The sequence below is a fragment of the Schistocerca nitens genome, chromosome 2, assembly GCF_023898315.1.
Source record: "Schistocerca nitens isolate TAMUIC-IGC-003100 chromosome 2, iqSchNite1.1, whole genome shotgun sequence".
Classification (NCBI taxonomy): domain Eukaryota; kingdom Metazoa; phylum Arthropoda; class Insecta; order Orthoptera; family Acrididae; genus Schistocerca; species Schistocerca nitens.
The window spans coordinates 524910359-524931666 of record NC_064615.1 but is presented as its reverse complement, the minus strand read 5'-3'; the positions used below and the strand labels follow the sequence as shown (position 1 = coordinate 524931666).

Here is a 21308-nt window from a genome sequence, read left to right as displayed (position 1 = left end):
ACGTCCAAGTGTTGGATCAACGGTTGTGGATGGAATCTAGGCCTGACGCTAAGTTATGTGAAGAAATAACAACCTACAATAATTCCCATTCAGTTAAGGATTCATTATAGGCTTCAGTTTGGTGGGGTTGAAACAAAGGGAGGTTTCTTCAACTCATTGTTTCTGCCAGAGAAGATAGCAGAATAGGAAGAGGACGCCAATGCTGTCGCAAAGTGTGTTGCTAGGTGTTATGCAAGAAGTTATGGAATACACCGTAGGAAAAGACCCTGGACAGTTGGCTGTCACTGGCAGTCCCGAAGGCTATGGAGATTCGACAAAACGTAGTATGAAGACGCTTTTGTCCCCAGGTAGGAAACAGCGCTCCCAGAATTCCTTTTATCTCTGTTTAATAAGGCAGCGAGTCTTAGCATGGAGATGCTGAAAAGCGATAAGGATAGTCTACGAAGGGTGTCCCTTAAATCGTTGCAGCGCCTCTCAGCGGTCCTGAATGGCGACTGCTATGCCCTTGGCCGACCACAGTATTAGTCGACGACGAGGATCACCTCTACCTAGAGGGACAGCAGTGCCAGCAGCATGAATATATATATATATAGCTCTGCAGAATACCCAAATGGGAGCCCCTCTGCCTGACGGCGGAGGGGCAACTATAGACTCACCGAAAAGTGACCAATGTAGTGGAGGCACAAGAACAGGGGAGGAGACAATGAGATCGATGGCGGCCAAGGTGCCATGAGTGGCACTGACAGCTAAGTTGCACCCCCCGTACAAGGGGAGGTGTGTGCTGACATCCCAGAAGAGGAGATATGGGGGTGGGAGTTCCTGTGTTAAGGTACGCAGTCCAACATAAAGTAGCGTTCTCGCTTCCCACACCCGGGTTCCCGGGTTCGATTCCCGGCGGGGTCAGGGATTTTCTCTGCCTCGTGATGGCTGGGTGTTGTGTGCTGTCCTTAGGTTAGTTAGGTTTAAGTAGTTCTAAGTTCTAGGGGACTTATGACCACAGCAGTTGAGTCCCATAGTGCTCAGAGCCATTTGAACCATTTTTTTCCAACATAAAGATGTGGGCTAACTGGGTGGAGGTAGACATTACAAATGGTGGGGCTGTTCGCACTCGTGCCACTATTGCTTCCAGGTTGGTACCAAGGGGGATCCAGTCACTGCTAACATTGGTGTGACCCCAAGTGCAGAAACTTCCAGATGCTGTTTCAGGGCTGGTGTGGTTCCAAAAAACACCTGATAGCCACAAAATGCTGGCGGTGGTTATCATGAAAGTGCATTTCTTGATGAGCAAGACAGAATGAAGAATAAGAGGTAACAAGTTATTGTCTTTCCAGTAGGTGACGGTAATATCCATTGCTGTTTACTGGATTGTCATGTGGAAAGAGTCCAGGTTCGACAAAAAGAATCCAGGGGAGGTTATGTCACTGGGTCAGCGATCGTCACTGATGAAGTGGTGACATTCATAAAAACTGGTTGTGATTTGGAGTGAGAAGGAGGGGGTGAGACACCTGGGATGCCAACGAAGCCGTGTCCTTGCACTTCTGAATTCCTCGTCTGACCAAAGGTTGCAGGCTTCCTATCTCGAGAATGCAGGGGAGGTGTGTCAGAAGGAGGAAGAGCAGTAGGAAGGAGGTGATGGTGGAGGAGCAGGAGGAGGAGGAGCAGTTCCTTTAGGGGAAGTGACAGGAGTTGTTGCGTGGGAGGGAAGGGAAGGGGGAGTTGCAGTGTAGGGGGAGAGGAATGGGGGATAGGACCAAGGTAAGGAAGAGGCAAAAGTAGAAGACATCGACAATGGGACCTTCTTTTATTTAAAATGGGCAATATGGTGAGCATGGAGAGTGGCGGTCATGACCAGTTACACCTTCAGGTGACGGAACACAGTGGCTTCCCTCATGGAGTGAGTGTCCACAGTCACCACAAAGAGTGTCCCCCACACAGCGGGAAGACTTATGACCAAAACGCAAGCACCAAAAGCACCTCATGGGTGACGTGACACACAGCTCCACGTCACATTGGTGTAACATAACCCTGACATTCTCTGGGGGGGGGGGGGGGGGATAATCTTCCTCAAAAGCCTGAAAAAATATGCATGTAGTGGTGTGGTTGTCTTTATTACTCTTCTGCATGCATTCAACAAAATTAGTGCTGTGTCACTCCAGATTAGCCCAGAGTACCTCATCAATTTTAAGGATGAGGTCCCTATGAAAAATCACTCCCTGGACCATATTTAGACTGGTAAGAGGTAACAGACACTAGGACATCACCAAGACACAAGTTCACAAGCACGAAGAGCTGCAGATTGGGTGACAGAAGCTTTGATAAACAAAGGGCCTGACCCCCATCTTACTGGGAAACTCCACTTTGGCAAACTTGTTCTCGATATTCTTCACAACAAATAACAGCTTTCTGGCGGTGAATCTTACTCTGTCTCTACTAGTACAGACCAGGTAGTGGTAAAAGTGTTTCATCCCAGGGTATAGCCAGGAAAGGGAAGGTGGCAGGGTCATATGAAGCAGCATTCAATGATCTGTAACCACTTGAAGAGAAGGCCATTTGGAAACGGCCAGATTTTTTCAGATTGATGCGCTTCATGTGCCAAGCATCAGCCCACGTACCATCCACTGCAATTAGGGGCTCTCCCCTTGTGTGCTACCCAGTTACAGCAAGGGCTGTTTGGCACGTTGGCCATTTCCAGGAGTTCCGATGCTCCAGAATGACAAGCAACCACTCCTTTGCATACATGGGGAGGCAACAGCAGCGTTATGACTAGTGTGATACCTGTGTTGTCAGGAGGCTCAGCCAGATGGTATATTACTGCCCCATTTCATTGACTGGCTGCATGTGCTGGTGACCTAGAAGGGCAGAGGGGTGCTACAGCAGGGAAGGAAAAGAGGAAGCAACACAGGGAGAATAATCCACGCTGTATAGCTATGGATCGCGTTTTTCCCCAAATAGCTCATACTAAAAATAAACAATTTAGAAGTCAAGCCCCAAGGTGGGACCAGAATACGCCAAAAAGGATGAAAGAGAACAGACAAGAAAAACAAAACTACAAGAAGTCCAGATAACCAGGTGGAGAGTTAGGTCGACATAAATAAGAAAACCGAGAGATGGAAAAGAGGGGGCAGCAGGGAAGGAGCGAGGATGAGGAGGGAGGAACACAGAGAAGGAAATAAATACGGGGAAGGAAGAATGGAATGCAACAGCTCGGGACTGCATGTGTACCATTCACAAGCTCACGAAAAAATTGGGAGCCCCAAGGGACGTATTTATTTACTGCAACGTTATGACGTGTTTCTGATAATGGCCAAGTGCAGATTAAAACTGAAAAATTGCAAAAAGGTAGGAAATTTGAGAAATGAAAGTTGGATAAGTTGATAGAAACATGTACTGTTGAGAGTTTCAATGGGAACATTAGGTAGGGAAGGGATCAATCTCATCCGTAAAAAGACAACACCTAGCAGAAATCCTACAACAACCCAGGAGATACATGGTAGGGAAGCTAGAGAAATACATAAAAATGCAACAAATAAAGGAAATGAGAGGGAATACAAACATCTAACTAATGAGACTGAAAGAAAGTGCAATACGACTAAGCAGGTGTGGCTAGTGGACAAATGCAAGGCTGTAGAAGCTTGCATAACTAGGGAAAAATTGAAGACTCCTATAGGAAAATTAAAGAGGCGTTTGGAGGAAAGAGAGGCAACTGCACAAATATTAAGGGAGTCTATCACGTTAGCCTACAGTCAGAAGATCCTTTTATTATTTCATGACAATTACACTGTTCGACATGGGTTCTATTTCTGATATTAAAGTTTGTGCTTCTAGACCATTTTACCACGGGAAATTCAAATATGTAAACAAAATGTTGTCAGGGATACTTTTTATGTATATATATATATATATATATATATATATATATATATATATATATATATATATATATATATTCACAATTTAAGGCATACACAGAGACGTTGTAGAGAAATACGGGTATATTGCCGTATCCAATAGTGATAGAACGTGATAATTTCTTGTGCAACAGCAGGTGGGAAGAATCAGACATCATTAGCTTATCCCCCGCCACACCCATGTCATTAAGACCACCTGAAACATCTCATTAACTCGAACGACGACAGCCGGTCGCTGCCTCGGCAGTAAAGCTTCACACCTCCTAGGGGCAGGTGCATCGAGTTTACAACAGTGGTGTTAGCCGCAATTTGTGCCAGTCTTAACGAGTGGGTTTTTTTGGCTGACAAGTAACTGTGTGTCATATTTCCGAGCACTGTTGAATCTTTTAGTTCCTGTGTGTAAACTGATTGAGCCTGGTGCTGAAGGTAAAACGACTGCATGTTTTTACACATCAGCGTTCCTCTAGTTCCCTACTATTAATTTAATACAGGTGTATTACCAGAGTGGTATTTTTAAATTTGCACAAATGTCACGTCGTCGTGGATGTCGATATAAGCCGGACAACTTCTGCTACATCTGTGGGAAGTTCACTTTTGCCAGAAATAGGAAGAAAATTTCTTCAGTCATAAAGAAAGCATACAAACATTACTTTGGAGTAGAGGTAGGAGACCAAGATAAAGAATAGGCACCACATTTCTGTTGTGCTATATGTTACTGCAAACTAATTCAGTGGTGGAAAGGTAAAGAGAATGTGGCGTTGTTTGCTGTTCCCAAGGTGTGGAGGGAGCCTAAGGACCATGTTACTGATTGTTATTTCTGTCTAACAAAAATTCATGGTTTTACAAACAAAAAGTCGAAGAGGCACATTGTTTACCCAGATCTGCCTTCAGCGAGAATGCCAGTGCAGCATTCCGACAACCTTCCAGTACCTTCAAGAGCCCGAGGTCAAATTCCGAGTGACAGTGAAATAAGTAGTACTGAAGAAATCACAGATGATGATTCTTTATATCATTGAACAAGTGAGTCATCGCCACATTTGTTAACACAGGCAGATTTAAATGATTTAGTACGTGATGTAGGACTAAGTAAACAAAAGGCGCAGCTGCTTGGTTCAAGATTGCAAGAGTATAATCTACTGCACCAAAGTACTAAAATCGGTGTGTTCAGGCACAGAGAACACGCCTTTATTTCTTATTTTTCAACTGACGAAGCACTGACATTTTGCAAAGACGTTGCTGGCCTGATGAAAGTGCTGAACTTCACTTATATTTCACAGGAGTGGAGACTTTTCATAGATGCACCGAAAACAAGTCTGAAGGGTGTTTTGCTCCACAACGGAAATAAAATACCCTCTGTTCCAGTAGCTTACGCTAGTTTGACAAAAGAGAATTACGAATTCGTACAAAGGATGCTAAATTCATTAAAATACAATGAACACAAATGGAAAATATGTGCAAAATGGTTCAAATGGCTCTGAGTACTACGGGACTCAACTGCTGCGGTCATAAGTCCCCTAGAACTTAGAACTACTTAAACCTAACTAACCTAAGGACATCACACACATCCATTCCCGAGGCAGGATTCGAACCTGCGACCGTAGCTGTCGTGCGGTTCCAGACTGTAGCGCCTTTAACCGCTCGGCCACTCCGGCCGGCCCGAAAATATGTGCAGATTTCAAGGTAATTTGCTGTGGTACTGGGAATGCAACAAGGCTACACAAAGTATGCCTGTTTTCTTTGCGAGTGAGATAGTCGAGACCGAAATTCTGACTACGTGAAAACGAAATGGCCTAGGCGAAGATGGAAAGTTGGCGAAAAGAATGTACAACGTGAAAGTCTGGTAGCTCCTGAATATATACTACTTCCACCACTTCACATCAAACTTCGCCTGATGAAACAATTCGTGAAGGCCATGGATCCAACAGGCCGTGGGTTTGCATATCTAGATAACAAATTCCCCCATCTTTCAGCTGCAAAAATAAAGGAAGATGTATGTGTGGGCCCACAAATCAGGGAGCTGCAGAAAGATGCAAATTTTGAAGCATGTTTAACTGATAAAGAAAAAACCGTATGGGACTGTTTCAAGATGGTGTCGGAAAACTTCCTTGAAAGAAGAAGAGCTACTAACTACAAAGCAATGGTGAAGGATATAATCAAAGCATATCAGGATTTGGGGTGCAATATGTCTTTGAAGGTACATATGATGGACTCTCATCTGGACTACTTCACAGAGAGTTGTAGTGACATATCGGATGAACATGGGGAAATATTCCATAAAGACATTTCTACCATAGAAAGGCGCTATGAAGGGAAGTGGGTACCTTCTATGTTAGCAGATTATTGCTGGAATATCATTCGAGAGAAGAAAGATTCACAATACAAGAGAAAAAAGTGATGTGCATTACAATGCAGTGGCTCATTGTTTGTCAATTTTCTGTAATTTCTCATGTCAAATAAATGCTTTAAAGTCTATACACAAAGGTTACTGTGTTATAAGTTAGATCCCACCCTCCATTAATGTGATGAACTTATAACATCATAAAGATGTGCATTTGTCTGTCGAATTTCACCTCACGTTTGCTGCACTATATCACGAACTGAAAAGAGAAATAAAATTGCGATTACTCATAAACTATCCCTGACAGAAAAAAACCAAAAACAGTTTTCAATTCAGCACTCAAAATACAACTAGGATCACAATATTTTTTATCAGAAATAGAAAAAAAGTTTTTTTTTGTAGAACAGTGTTACCTATTGAAAACTGTTGTTATATAATTTGAAGAAATAAATTATTTTATTGCCAGTACAGTTATTTTACTTTCTTCCGTATTGCCCAGAAAAGACTATTTTTTCCATGTGTGGAGACACATACTTTATTCAACCTAGAGTAATATGAAACTACTTTTAGTTAGCCATTTTTCTTGCTAAAGCAATTTTATCACTTTACACTATTGTAAAAACGGCCGCGTTAATTTTATTTCAAATTTACAATATTATTATCTCATTATCTCATTATGAGGAAATCCACGAGTGCAAATAAGCAATGACATCGAATAAAGTATAATATAGTACAGTCTTTATCACTTAGAAACACTTTTTCTCAACCCGATGTGGAACTTCTTTGGTCCATACTCCACTGACGACGTGTGTAGACGACGGCATGGAGTAGGAACTGTGGCACCACTCACTCATGTCGTCGATTCAATGGGTGGTATTCACAGTTCCTGTTCCGTGTCACCATCTCCACATGTCATCCCTGAAGTATCGTCCGAAGAAGATCCACATCAGGTCTAAACTGGTAATCACGAATAAAAGTGCTTTTGTGTGGTCTAGACCGTTCTGCATAATATTTTATTACTATTGATTGTGATCGCTCCTACATCAGACTTGCTTACATAGGTTATAAATGGTACTCAATTATAGTCCATGAAAGCACAATTGGTGACACGAAGGAATGGTATTGGGGGAGGAAAGAAGCAAAAAATTCTGAGGATACCATGAGTGGATCGTATTACAAATGACGAGACACTGAATCGAATTTTGGAAAAAAATAATTTACATCACAACTTAACTGAAAGAAGAAACCGGTTGACAGAACACATCCTCAGGTATCAAGGATTCATCAGGTTGGTCGTGGAAGTGTGTGGGGTAATATCTGCGGTGGGTGACGAAGCCTCGAATACAGTAAGCAGATTCAAATAGATGTAGGGAAGGTGACTAGGAGAAAAAGCTTGAATAATTAAACAAAGGGTAACGTTCTACAAGTTGGGGCATGGAATGTGAAAAGTCTGAACTTGGCAGGGAAGAGTGGAAAGGGAAATGCTCAGGTTCGATGTAGATACAGTGGGGTCAGTGAAGTAAAATGGTGACAAGAGTAGGATTTTGGTCAGATGAGTATCGGGTAATATCAACATCAGCAGAAAATGGTATAACGGGAGTAGAATTCATTATGAATTGTAAGATAGAGCAGAGAGTGAGTTACTGTGTACAGTTCACTGATGCGATTGTTCTCATCGCACTCAACACCAAACTGACACTGACAACAACAGTTTAGGTATAGATGCCGATGTTAACAACCAGAAGATGAAGAGATACAGGAAGTATATGAGGATGTTGAACGGGTAGTTTAGTACATAAAGGGATTTGAATGCGGTTGTAGGGGAGTGGGTAAAATATGGGTTACGGGAGAATGTAGGCTTGGTAGTAGGAACGAGAGAAGAGGAACACTAATTCCAGTTAGTAACAGCCAATACTCTCTTCAGGAGCGAACAAGAGGACGAGGTATACTAGGAAAAAGCCGGGAGTTACAAGAACATTTACGTTACATTACATCATAAACAGGTATTGATTCCGAAATGAGGTATTTAATTGTAAGGCTTACCCTGCAGCAGATACAGACTCAGATCACAATTTAGTAAAGATGAAGAGTAAGCTTAAGTTCAACAGACTAGTCAGGAAGAATCAATGAACATAGAAGTGGTAGAAGAAGGAACAGGAGTCGATACGGAAGTACTAAGTAATAAAGAGACGTGCTTAAGGTGCTCTGAGGCTAGAGATACTGCGAAAATGAGTAGCTCAATAAGAAGTTCAGTTGAAGAGGAATGGACATCTGTAAAACGAGCAGTTTCGGAAGTTGGAAGAAATCCGGAAGTACAAGGAAGGAAACTGCGAAAAAACCATGGATAACGGATGAAATACTTCAGCCGATCGATGAAAGAAGGAATTACAAAAGTATTCAGGGAAATTCAGGAATACAGAAACACAGGTCTCCTAGAAACGAAATAAAAAGTAAGTTCAGGGACGCTAAAGGCGAAATTTCTGCATAAAAGCATGAAGAAACCGAAAAAGAAATGATTGTATGAAGGACTAACGCAGCATATAGAAAAGTCGAAACAACCTCCGATGAAATTAAGTAAGCAAGGGCGGTAACATGGAGTGCAATGAGAATTCCTCTGTCAGATGCAGAAGTGAGAGCGAAAAGGTGGAAAGAGTACACTGAGGGGCTCAATGAGGGGAGGACTTATCTGACGAAGTGATAGAAGAAGGAACAGGAGTCGATAGGGAAGAGGTGGAGGATCCTTCTTAAGAATTTAGAAGATATTTGAAAGACTTAAGGTAAAACAAAGCAGTAGGGATAGGTAATATCCAAACAGAATTTCTAAAATCTTTGGAAGAAATGACAACAAAAAGCTATTAACGTTGGTGAGTAGGGTGTATGAGACTGGCGACATACTATCAGACTTTTGGTGAAACATCATCCATACGATCCTCAAGATAGAAGGAATCGAAGCGAGATTTATCGCACAATCCGCTTAACAGTTCATGTTTACTTGTTGCTGACAGGAATAATATAGAGAAGAATGGGAAAAGAAATTGATGATTTGTTACATGACTATCATTTTCGCTTTAGGAAAGGTATAGACATCAGAGAGTCAGGTCTGACGTTGCGATCGATAACGGAATCAGGACTGATAAGAAATCTAGACACGTCCATCGAATCTCTCGACACGAAAAAACATTCGACAATGTAAGTTAGTGAAGGACGTTCGCAATTCTGAAAAAAAAGGCACATGCTGTAGGGAAAGGCGGGCAATATACTATGCATACGAGAACCAAGAGGCAACAGTAAGAGTGTAAGATCAAGTAAGAACTGCTCCGATTAAAAAGGATGAAATTCTTGAATGTAGTCTTTCGTCCCTACTGTCCAATCTATAGCAGGGACAAAAATAAAAGAAAGGTTCAAGAGTAAGATTAAAACTCAAGGTGAATGGATATTAATGATAAAATTCGCTGCTGACGTTGCTATCCTCAGTGAAAAATTCCAATATGTGTTGAACGAAATGAACTGTCTGGTGAGTACAAAATATGAAGAGTAAATCGAATAAAAACAGAACTAATGAGTTGTAGTAAACATGAGAACAGTGTGAAACTTTACATCAATATTGGAGTTATGAAATAGACGAAGTTGAGGAATTCAGTTACTTAGGCAGGAAAATAAGCCATGACGGACGGACAAGGGGGACATAAAAACCAGACTAGCACTGGCGAAAATGGCGTTCTTGGCCAGGAGAAGTCTGCTTGTATCAGACAAAAGGTCTTAATTTAGGAAGAAATTTCTGAGAACATACGTTTGGAACACAGCATTGTGTGGGAGTGAGATATGGACTATGAGAAAACTGAAACAGATGAGAATCGAACCCTTGAGATGTGGTGCTACAGGCAAATATTGAAAATTAGGTGGACTGATAAGGTAAGGAATGAGGAGGTTCTGCACAGAATCGGAGAGGAAAGGAATAAGTCGAAAACACTGACAAAAAGAAGGGGCATGATGATAGGATATCTGTTAAGACATCAAGGACTAACTTCCATAGAACTAGAGAGATCTGTAGAGGGTAAAAACAATAGAGAAGGAAAGAGATTGGAATACATCTAGCAAATAATTGAAGACATAGGTTGCAAGTGCTGTCCTGAGGTGCATAGGTTGGCACACAACACGAATTCGTGGCGGACTGCATCAAACCAGAAGACTGATGAGTCAAAAAACAATGAAGTAATGAATTTAAACAACATGCATCATTCAGAAAAAAACCATGTTTTGCGGAATTTCGCAAGTAAATAATACATCTCTACTAATCGAATGATAGTGTTACTGTTGCTTCTGAGTGCTGTGCATCCAGCTAGTGTGCCATTGCATAGTGTAGTGTAGTCGTTCATAAATTGCTTTCTTTCTGCTGATGCTTTCTATGTATAAGGTTTTTTCGTGTTTTAAGTTTATAGTAAGGGCTGTGGTCGAATGTCTATATTTTTAAGTCTGTTTCTCAATTCGGTGATGTTTGTCGGTCGTTCAGTGGTCAGCAAATGTGCTAATCTAATCTTTACTTTTAGAGGAACTTAGAAACAAACTGTTCAGAACAGTCCAGTGTTCATAAAAGTAACAGCACCAATATCACATTTGCTGATGACTTCATATCCCACAACTATCATCCAACTAAAATAGACTTAAAAATACCAAAATCCAGCCATGGCCTGTGCAACAAACTTACATTAAAAAATTTCCACATACAGAAGGCATGGCCACAGGGTAACATATCCTTAAACGACTACAGTATGCTATGCAATGGCAAAGTAATTAAAACGTGAAAGCAACTGTTAAAGACACACACACACACTCACACACACATACACACACACACAAACACACAGAGGGGCTGTGTATGCAGAGGAAGCTAGAAAGTAAACAAAGTTCGAACTTTGCGCCAAAGTGATATGAAAACAAGTCTCCATCAACAGGGACTGTACATACAGCTGCTACACTAACATCGTGTTTCGTAAAGTGGAAAAGGCTTTTGAAATACAGTGCTACAGAAGAAAGCTGATGGTTAGATGAATAGATCAGGTAATTAATGTGGAGGTACTGAATAGAATTGGGGAGAAGAGGAATTTGTGGAACAACTTGACTAGAAGAAGGGATCGGTTGGTAGGGCACATACTGAGCCATCAAGGGATCACCAATTCAGTATTGGAGGGAAGCGTGAAGGGTAAAAATCGTAAATGGAGACCTAGGGAAGAATACAGTAAGCATATTCGGAAGGCTGCAGTAGTTACTCGGAGATAAAGAGGCTTGCACAGGATAGAGCAGCGGGGAGAGCTGCATCAAACCGGTCTCTGGACTGAAGACCACAACAACAAAGTGGAAATGTCTTAAATAAGACTGAAAATCCATAAATATGTGCAGTGTTTTGATGTGTTTACGAGCAACATACGAGAATGCAGGTTAGAAAGGATTTTAGAAAGCTCGCTGTAAGTAATCGCAAAATATAGTAATTGAATAATTGCGCACAATAAAATTAGTTTATGGATAATATTATTCGTTAAATTGTCAAAAATGGCTCTGAGGACTATGGGACTTAACATCTGAGGTCATCAGTCCTCTAGACTTAACCTAAGGCCATTACACACATCCATGCCCGAGGCAGGACTCGAAACTGCGACCGTAGCAGCAGCGCACTTCCGGACTGAAGCGCCTAGAACCGCTCGTCCACAACGGCCGGCTGTTAAACTGTCAACCACATTCAAAGGAAGATCGTTTAATTGGAGACGTCAGGCTACTTGCATCGAACAATGTACAAAGGGTCCTACGTAAAACAATGTGGTAAGATTTAAGATAATGACACCAAAGAAAACATTTTGTAGGCCTCATTTTCTTTATAATACCCATCACTTAAAACATGTTTACGTTTTACAGAGCTGAGTAAAGACTACCCACTGTCAACGGGTTCACACGACAGTTTTTTTTAAGGGGGAGGGGTGGAGGCAGCAGGGGTAGGGTGAAAGGAGCTTGACTTGAGAAGTATGGAGTATTTTAAATGTCTTGGAAGACGATTTGTGACTTCAAGTTGCCATAAAAACCTGCATAATACCGTCTTTTAAATCATTTTCTTGAAAGAAGAACACCTGACTCTATTACAGTTCCTATAAAGACGCGTCAGTGAGACAAGTCAGCTGACTTTAAAACTCGACTACTAACCTGGAACCTGAGTGGGCCAACCGGCGGCTTGGCATAAGGGATGCCCTGGAAGCTGTAATACTTCTTGCCACTGTGAGTGGTGGCGACCTTTCCCCTCAGAGCTCCCTGGCGGACGGTTGCTGTAACGGAAGCCATGTCGCTACGCTCTCTCGCAAGACAGGGCCTGCCTTCTACTAGCGCATCGCGTTGGAGCGTTGCCTCGGGTCGTGGGCAGCCGCTAAGGTCGCCGCCGCTTCCTGTCGTGTTGGCGCTGGAGGGGGAGAGGGGCAGAGCACTTGTGAATGTGTACTGCCATCAGGTGTGTAATGGAGCGACAATGAAAATATGTGCCGGAACAGGACTCGACCCTGGATTTCCCTCTTCTCGCGAGCGGTGGCCTATCCGGTACAAATTTTTACTGTCGTCGTTCCATTATATAGCTGACGTCAGAACATATTCGTAACTGCGAATACATTTCATGTGTTTCATGACGAATGTAGCAGCCGCAGTGCCTGTTCCATCGGACATGGATGCATGTAATAGTAATTCGGAATTACACAGGCACAGCAATATCGTATTGTGATTTAAAATTTATTTAAAACCGTCGCGTTTGTTTCTCCGTTGGACACGCTAAGCTCTAAAACTCCATAATGAATGTTCATGGGGGTTTCTCAGATAACTTCAGGGTAGCGTGCGGCAACGTACAGGTTTTATTTCATCAAAATCGAATCATCGTTTAAAGAATTTAACGTGACGTAGGAAACATGATTACGCTTTGAAAAAGCTGTATACTCTTTGGTGTTCGACCTGTATCATTTGTGAAAATGCTTTTATTGCTTGATATGTTCTACGTAATATGATCCAACATAATGAATACAGTGCTTATACAAAGTGTTAAAAGCTTGTATACACAGTATTAATGTTGCACAATAATATTTATTTAATAGCTAGTTTTGAAGCGGTTTTCGGCTTCCTAGCCCATCATCAGATAACTTAATACTAAACAGATAATCTACACAACTACAGCGAGGGTACATAGTTGTACAAAAGATTGTTACACAAATGTAAGATTTTATGACTATCGATACAAAACGCAAGCATAACGTAATACCCAAAGAGAATCTGAGCAAATAAATCTTATATTATGGTATATTCAGATATTAAAACTACCGTATACGAATGCATAAACCAAATATGTTATACAAGTGGGTAGTGGGATAGGCTTCTATGTCATAAGAATGGTGAACGTAATCTTTGTAGAATGATCGTTGTACAGATACGAACTCTAGCTGAATTTGTGGGACGGTCTGTGTAGTATTAAGTTATCTGACGATGACCTAAGAAGCTGATAGCCAATTCTTAACGAATTATTAAATAAGTATTGTTGTGGGTCATTAACACTGTTTATGCAGGAAGTCTATGTTCCTCCGAGAACCGACGGAGTATTCTATAAACATTAATCCTCAAAGCGTTTAATCCATTCTTCCAAACTGATATTATTAAATGAGAAATGGACTTGTCACATTTTCACAACTAAACTGCCGAACAGATTTCGATGAAATTTAGTGTGGAGATAGCCTTGAACCATGAGGGAGAACTTCATAAAGTAACAAGAAAGCAATGCTCCCTATGAGTGTGAAGTCGGGGATAGAACAAATTTTTTTACACCAGCGAACATAAACCATGTTACAAAAATAAAAATCTTTCGCGTAATATCCACACCGTATGATACACAGTTACTTGATTAGCTCGATGCACAGATGCCCGCTCGTGTCAATGAACCTCGCACGCACCGCTCTGCAGTGACGCAACGCGTGCCGCCGATTCGTCGTGCTTTTGGGAAATGGAGGGACGGGGTCGCCATCAGCGGGGAGGCGGGGGTGCAGGGGGAGGGCGCGGAACGCACACCATGGCTAACGTTACAGATAAGGAAATGGTTCAGGGCTTAGCGAAAACCGCCGCTCAAAACGGCAATTTTTTAAAACACATATCTCAGCCAGACACATGAGGGTAGTGAAATTACTGCATGTACAGTTGCTTACTTACTGTCACATCATAACAAAACTGATGATATGCGAGCGTAGTCATGAGGAACAGCTAGTTCAGAATAAATGAGGTGAGTCCCAGTCCGAATTACATAAATGTTTCCTGTAACTGTTATTTGAGGGTGCAATAAGGAACAGAACATACACAATGTGCAGTGGTTAAACAGAAACTATATATAGTGTAATTCTAACTGCAATGCTGTACAGTATATTTAATTTAAAAGGAGCCAATATAATAATATCTGATTAATGAACAACAGCATTAAAAAATTAAAGTTCAGACGTACAATCTGAAGCTACATTAAACAAGCTTGAAATGCAAACAGCTGTACCTATAAATCTCTGTCCATATTCCAAAATGGATATTACCAGAACTGGAAAATTTATGTGTTATATTTACCGTATGTACTTTGCCATTTATTTGCTGCTGTCACCAGGATCTACAATTTCCAGCCACAACACCCAATGAGGCACTACCATCTGATGTTGCAATTTTTTCATTCTCGATATCAGTTGGACCAGTGAGAGATTAGCTCTGTGGTATTGAATTCTTTTCGTTAGCTTAGCTTCATAGGTGTATGGTAGATGCTACATAATATTGTTGATTGGACTACGCTTTATAGATTTCCTACTTAGGATTGATTTTAAACCATCACTGTATATGCTCAGCAGATGCTTCTGCTGAGAGTTACTGCGCACACACACTCACTTTCTTCATAACTTGACATAGCCTTGGACATCAATATCTACATAAATACTTCGCAAGCCACCGTCCGGTGCGTGGCCAAAAGTACCCTGTTCCACTGCTAGTCCTAGTCATTACGTGTAATGTAAGTTGGCGGCAATAGAATCGTTCGGCAGTCAGAATGCCGGATCCCTTTTCAAAAGTTTTTCTCGAAAATAACGTCACCTTCTCTCCAGGGATTGCCATTTCAGTTCCTGAAGCATATCCATAACTCTTATGTGTTGTTCGAACCCACCGGTTTCAAATCTAGCAGCCCACCTCTGAATTGCTTCGATGTCTTCCTTCAATCCGACCTGGTACGGATCCCAAATGTGTTAATATTACTCAAGAATAGGTCGCACAAGCTTCCTTTACACGTGAACCAGTCTTTCTTTAAATTCTTCCAACAAACCGAAGTCGACCATTCGTCTTCTCTACCACAGCTGTTGCATGCTCTTTCCATCAAATATCCCTTTGCAACGTCACGCCCAGGTATTTAAGCGATTTTACTGCATCAAGCAGGACAGTGGGAATACTGCACCTGAGCATAACAGGTTTGATCTTCCTACTCATCCACATTAACGTACATTTTTCCACATTTAGTGCTAGCGGCCACTCGTCACACCAACAGGAAATTTTGTCTAATTCGTCTTGTATCTTCCTGCAGTCACTCAACTTCGACACCTTACAGTACACCACGGCATCTTTAGCAAACAACCGCAGATTGTGGCCCACCCTACCCGCCAAATCGTTTGTATATAGAGAGAACAACATTTCCATAAGGCACTCCTGACGATACCCGTGTCTCTGATGAACATTCATGTCGAGGACAACATACTGAGATCTATTATTTAAGAATAATCGAGCCACTCACATACCTATGGACTTATTCCACATACTTGTACCTTAGTTAACAGCCTACAATGGCGCATAGCGTCAAATGCGTTCCGGAAATCTAGAAATATTGAATCTGCCTGTTGCCCTTCATCCATAGTTCGCAAGATAACATGTGGGAAAACGGCAAGCTGAGTTTCCCACGAGCGATGCTTTCTAAAACCGTACTGGTTCGTGGACATTAGCTTCTCAGTCTCAAAAATATTTATTATATTCAAACTGAGAATATTTTCAAGGTTTCTGCAGCAAACAGAGGTTAGGGGTATTGGTCTGCAATTTTGTACGTGCTTCCTTTTAACCATCATATACTGTTGTCACCTGCGCATTTTTCCAGTCGCTTGGAACTTTTTGCTGGCGAGAGATTAACGATAGACGCAAGCTAGGTAAGGGGCCAATGCCTTAGAGTACTTTTTGTAAAATTTAACTGGGATTCCATCCGGACCTGGTCATTTATTTACTTCCAAATCTTTCAATTATTTCTCTACACAAAGGATAGTTATTACTACGTCGTTAATACGGGAGTCTGTTCGGTGGTAAAATAACGGTATGTCTGTACGATTCTCCTGTGTCAGCGATTTCTTGAACACGAAAATTAAAACTTCGGCTTTTGATTTGTCATCTTCAGCTGCCCCACCAGATTGGTCAACAAGGGATTGAATGGAAGCCTTATACCCGCTTAGAAATTTTACATAAGACCAGAATTTCCTTGCTTTCTCTGCCAGATCTTTTGCTAAGGTGAGACGGTGAAACTAGGTGAAACTAAGTCTTTAATTATTTTCGTCATATAACCATTGACCTACAGAAATTTCCCTGACAAAGACAACTTAAACTTAACCTATTTATTTATTACTCACAATATACAACCACAACGCAATCAGAATGTTATACAGTGACAACATGACTTCCAATAATTAACACAAAAGAATGGCCCCGAATTGTAAGAAATACTAAAAATTATAAAAATCCAAAAAATAAGAAATTAAAGAAATATGAAACTACCTCCAACTCTGTTAATTGCCTAAACTCATTTCAATCACGAATCCCATTTTGTTATAAGTCACTTACCTCACAGAGTATATTCGTAACACGAACTACAGCAATTACTGCAAGCAGCTGCTACAGCCAATTAAATAAAAAGATTCTACGAACTATAGACTTCTAGGAGGCATATGGTTAGCAAAAGAAAGATTTTGTTGAAAAGGAAACAATGTATTTAAAAAATCTTACTTCATTCATGTGACATATAGTCCCAAAAATTATATGGTTGTCAATAATTCCACCAACCAAACATTACCAAAAACATCCATCCTCATTTTGCAATGCATGTTCTATCAGCACAGAGTCTCCACTAAGGAAAAAAAACATGAGTACACAGTTCTCTATCCACTCGCTAACTGCTAGTCTGTCCAACCACAGACTCTCTTGCCGAGGGCGCAGAGCGCTGTCAGCGATATTGACACAGTCTCTAGCGCTGCCAACATACAAACAGGCTACTTACAACGGTGGTAGTTGATGTAAGCTTCGAGCATAGATGTTTCCACAGATGCACGAATCTCTACTAAACTTCGCTTGTCGTCATTTGTGCGTTCCGCTTTGAACCAAGAGTGCAACAGCCTCTGCCTCCTCTGCATCCTCCGAATCATTATTAAACCATTTTGGGTCTTTTACATCCTTTATCCACTTGCGCATAACTCTTCCGCGGCTGTGGTCAGGGACCGAGCTTACGGCGGTTTTTTCCTCCGGTCGCTGAGCATTGGCGCTGCACTGTGCCACCGGTGCGACGGGTGTTGACGTCCGGAACGAGAGTAAGTGAGCTGTAAGGGTGCTTGCAACGATGTCAGTCAGTTAGCCGTGAATGGATCGTGTTTCTCAATACATCGAAGTGGTAGTTTTTGTTACTACTGTATCACGCGGTAGATCCTTTCCTCCCTCCTTCTTCATCCTGATCTAGCTGAGAGAACCAGTTAACTAAGCAATTCTATAGCACTTTTGAAAGAGAAAATGCACTTAACAGTCATGTGGTGGTCAGGAACTCTATAACCAAAACGGTATCAATTCACTTCGAAATTTCAAATTATGACTATCATTTCATGCATCATCGCTTCCAGTCGTGGTCAAATAATGTTCAAAATGTTCAAATGTGTGTGAGATCTTATGGGACTTAACTGCTAAGGTCATCAGTCCCTAAGCTTACACACTAATTAACCTAAATTATCCTAAGGACAAACACACACACCCATTCCCGAAGGAGGACTCGAACCTCCGCCGGGACCAGCCTCACAGTCTATGACTGCAGTGCCTTACACCGCTCGGATAATCCCGCGCGGCAGGTCAAATAATAATAGGTACGGATTATTTAATGAAATTTCTCGTCAAAAAACGTAGCACTGTCGTTTATGCACGCAAACTACTGTGCAGTGTCGGTTTTCTTTCATTTCGAGTAGTTTTAAACTGTGCGAACCAAATTGTTTAAACGCTATTTAGCCATTTAATTAATACTTCCCGTAGCATGTCTTCTGAAGCAACATTTGTGAAATCTTCAAGATGTGATATTCCATACCAGATTTAATAACATTTCGTGAGATGCAACACAAAAATGTGCGCCAGGAAGGCTGTGGCAGCTTAGAGCCTACGGCAGAATGAAATATACCATGCTAGTTCCTATGTCATCTGCAAAGCAAGCTACAGATCTCTCTCTCTCTCTTTGTACACAACAACCATTTTTTGAAGTGTATTTCGAGTGAGCCACCTGCTACCTTTGAGGCATCGTCAATTTTTTGTGTGTCGAGTAGCTACTGCATCTGCCTTATATCCCCTAAATCACGGTCATGTGGCTGGAAATTAATTATTCACTAACTTCAGCAGTATTTATGGGTCAATTCCCTGTCAGGTATTTGCTTTGGATGGAAGGCTTCTCTCGCTTGTGCTGATTGATGACGTTCATGAATACGGACCACTTGAGACGGCAGGGTCGGGGGGATGGAGACAGGAGTTTCTCAGGTACCAATATCAAATCGTTGCTACCACCCGACGCTTTTGTTCATGGATTAGCTCCGTAATTCACCTAGTTGTGGAGCCCCCGGCAGCCGACAGCAGTGCGGCGAACCCGTTGGCACGTGGTGTGGCCGCTGACGGATTCCCGGTGAACCCCGACTCCGTGCAACCTGCGCGGGTGACGAGACGAGAGAAACTGGTATAGCCACGCTTATGCAAATGCAGAGATATGTAAATAGTCAGAATAGGGCCCTGCTGTCAGCAGCGCCTATACAAGGCAACAAGTGTCTGGCACAGTTGTAAGCCTTAAGTGCATTTGAACGATGTGTTACAGTCGCCGCACGAACGATGGGAGACAGCATATCACAGGGAGCAATGAAGAGGGGATTTTCCCACACGACCATTTCACGAGTATACCATGAATGTCAGGAATCCGGTAAAACATCATCTCCTACATCGCCGCGGCCAGAAAAAGACCCTGCAAGAATGGGACTAAAGTCGACTGAAGAGAATCGTTCAACGTGACAGAAGTGTAACCCTTCCGCAAATTGCTGCAGATTTCAGTGCTGGGTCATCCACAAGTGTCAGCATGCGAACTATGCAACTAAACACCATCGATATGGGCTTTCAAAGCCGAAGGCCCACTCGTGTATCCTTGATGTCTGCATGACACAAAGCTTTACTCCTCACCTAGGCCTGTCAATACCAACATTGCACTGTTGATGACCAGAAGCCACTTGCCTGCTTGTACGAGTCTCATTTCAAATTGTATTGAGCAGATGGATGTGTACGAGTATAGAGACAACCTCATGAATCCATTGAACTTGCATGTCAGCAGGGGACTGTTGAAGCTAGTGGAGGCTCTGTAATGGTGTGGGATGTGTGCAGCTGGAGCGATTTGGGACCCCTGATATGTCTAGATACGACTCTGACAAGTGACACATATGAAAGCATCCTGTCTGATCACCTGCATCCATTCATGTCCACTTGCTTTCCATGGACTTGCGCAATTCCAACACATCTACTGACCACCAAACTCCGCAGACATGAACATTATTGAGCATATCTGGGATGCCTTGCAACATGCTGTTCAGAAGAGACCTCCACTCCTTAGTAATCTTACGGATTTATTGACAGCTCTGCAGGATTCATGGTGTAAATTCCCTGCAGAACTACTTCAGACATTAGTCGAGTCCATGCCATGTTGTGTTGTGACATTTCTGCATGTTCACTGGGGCCTTATGCCATATAAGCCAGGTGTACCAGTTTCTTTGGCTCTTCAGTGTATATACGCCACTATGCATCCTACTAATTTTTTAAATAAACAATATTCCACCTATTTTCTAAATTTTTACACGATATTCCATAAACTGTGGTTGATCAATTAGTATTTCCAGGAGCTGTTGGGAAGGGAGGGGGGGGGGCGAGGAAAACTAAGGCATAACTATTTAAGTAATTCGTCAACTAAACTGATATAGTGATTGGGGGAGGGGCTATTTGAATAACCTGAAGTAGCTCGTGTACACTGAAAGTGAAACAATGAACTATTTGTCGCCAATTTTTTTAATCAGTTTAATTTATTAGTCAATTAACTTGATGTCGGAAGTGCTGCTGGGTTTTTGAAGGGATAGGAAGGGCAGGGATCACATCGAAAGCAACTTAACTGAACAACAGATTGAGGACCTGTCAACCAAATGGATGGATTATCCCCACGAGGTCATAATCCTCTTAACAGAACAATAGGTTAACTACCTGACAATCGAGAGAGTACGATAGGTTTACCCCTCAATGTAGGCACCCCACACTAACAAAATGCACTCATGCCCCTGTTTCCTTACTACTCACATTGGCATAAACCTGTTGGGTGGAGTCGTGGGAGGAGCACTTTGAGGTCCATATCTGAATGAGCCCCTTGTAAGTTCCATTGCAATACTTTGCCTGATGCATCACAAAACATTCCACTAAGCATTCAGTGGGTGCTATGGTTGCAGCATGATGGTGCAGAGCCACACTTGGGAATGAATTCGCATAACTACTTAAATAATGCGTTTCCAGAGAAACTCAAAGGAACAAATTTGTAGTACTGCACTCATGGATGTATATTACCTAATAGCTCACATGCATGTCATTTTGGCAATGGTAAATGCATGTATGTTGCGCAGTGTCCAGCAGTGACGAACTGTTTGTAAATTCAAGGTGGTCACTTTGAACATCTTCTCTAAATTGACGTTGCTCAT

At 42.0% G+C, this 21308-nt stretch overlaps 1 protein-coding gene across 1 annotated transcript in view; it reads right to left on the bottom strand.

Moving 5' to 3' along the window:
- Nucleotides 1-12600, bottom strand: part of LOC126236511 (esterase E4-like) — a 99727-nt gene extending 87127 nt beyond the window's left edge. Inside the window, exon 1 of the mRNA XM_049945876.1 lies at nucleotides 12436-12600. Within this exon, the coding sequence (XP_049801833.1) occupies nucleotides 12436-12570 (135 nt within the window). The 5' untranslated portion in view covers nucleotides 12571-12600. The remainder of the gene's footprint in view (nucleotides 1-12435) is intronic.
- Between the last annotated feature and the right edge of the window lie 8708 nt (nucleotides 12601-21308).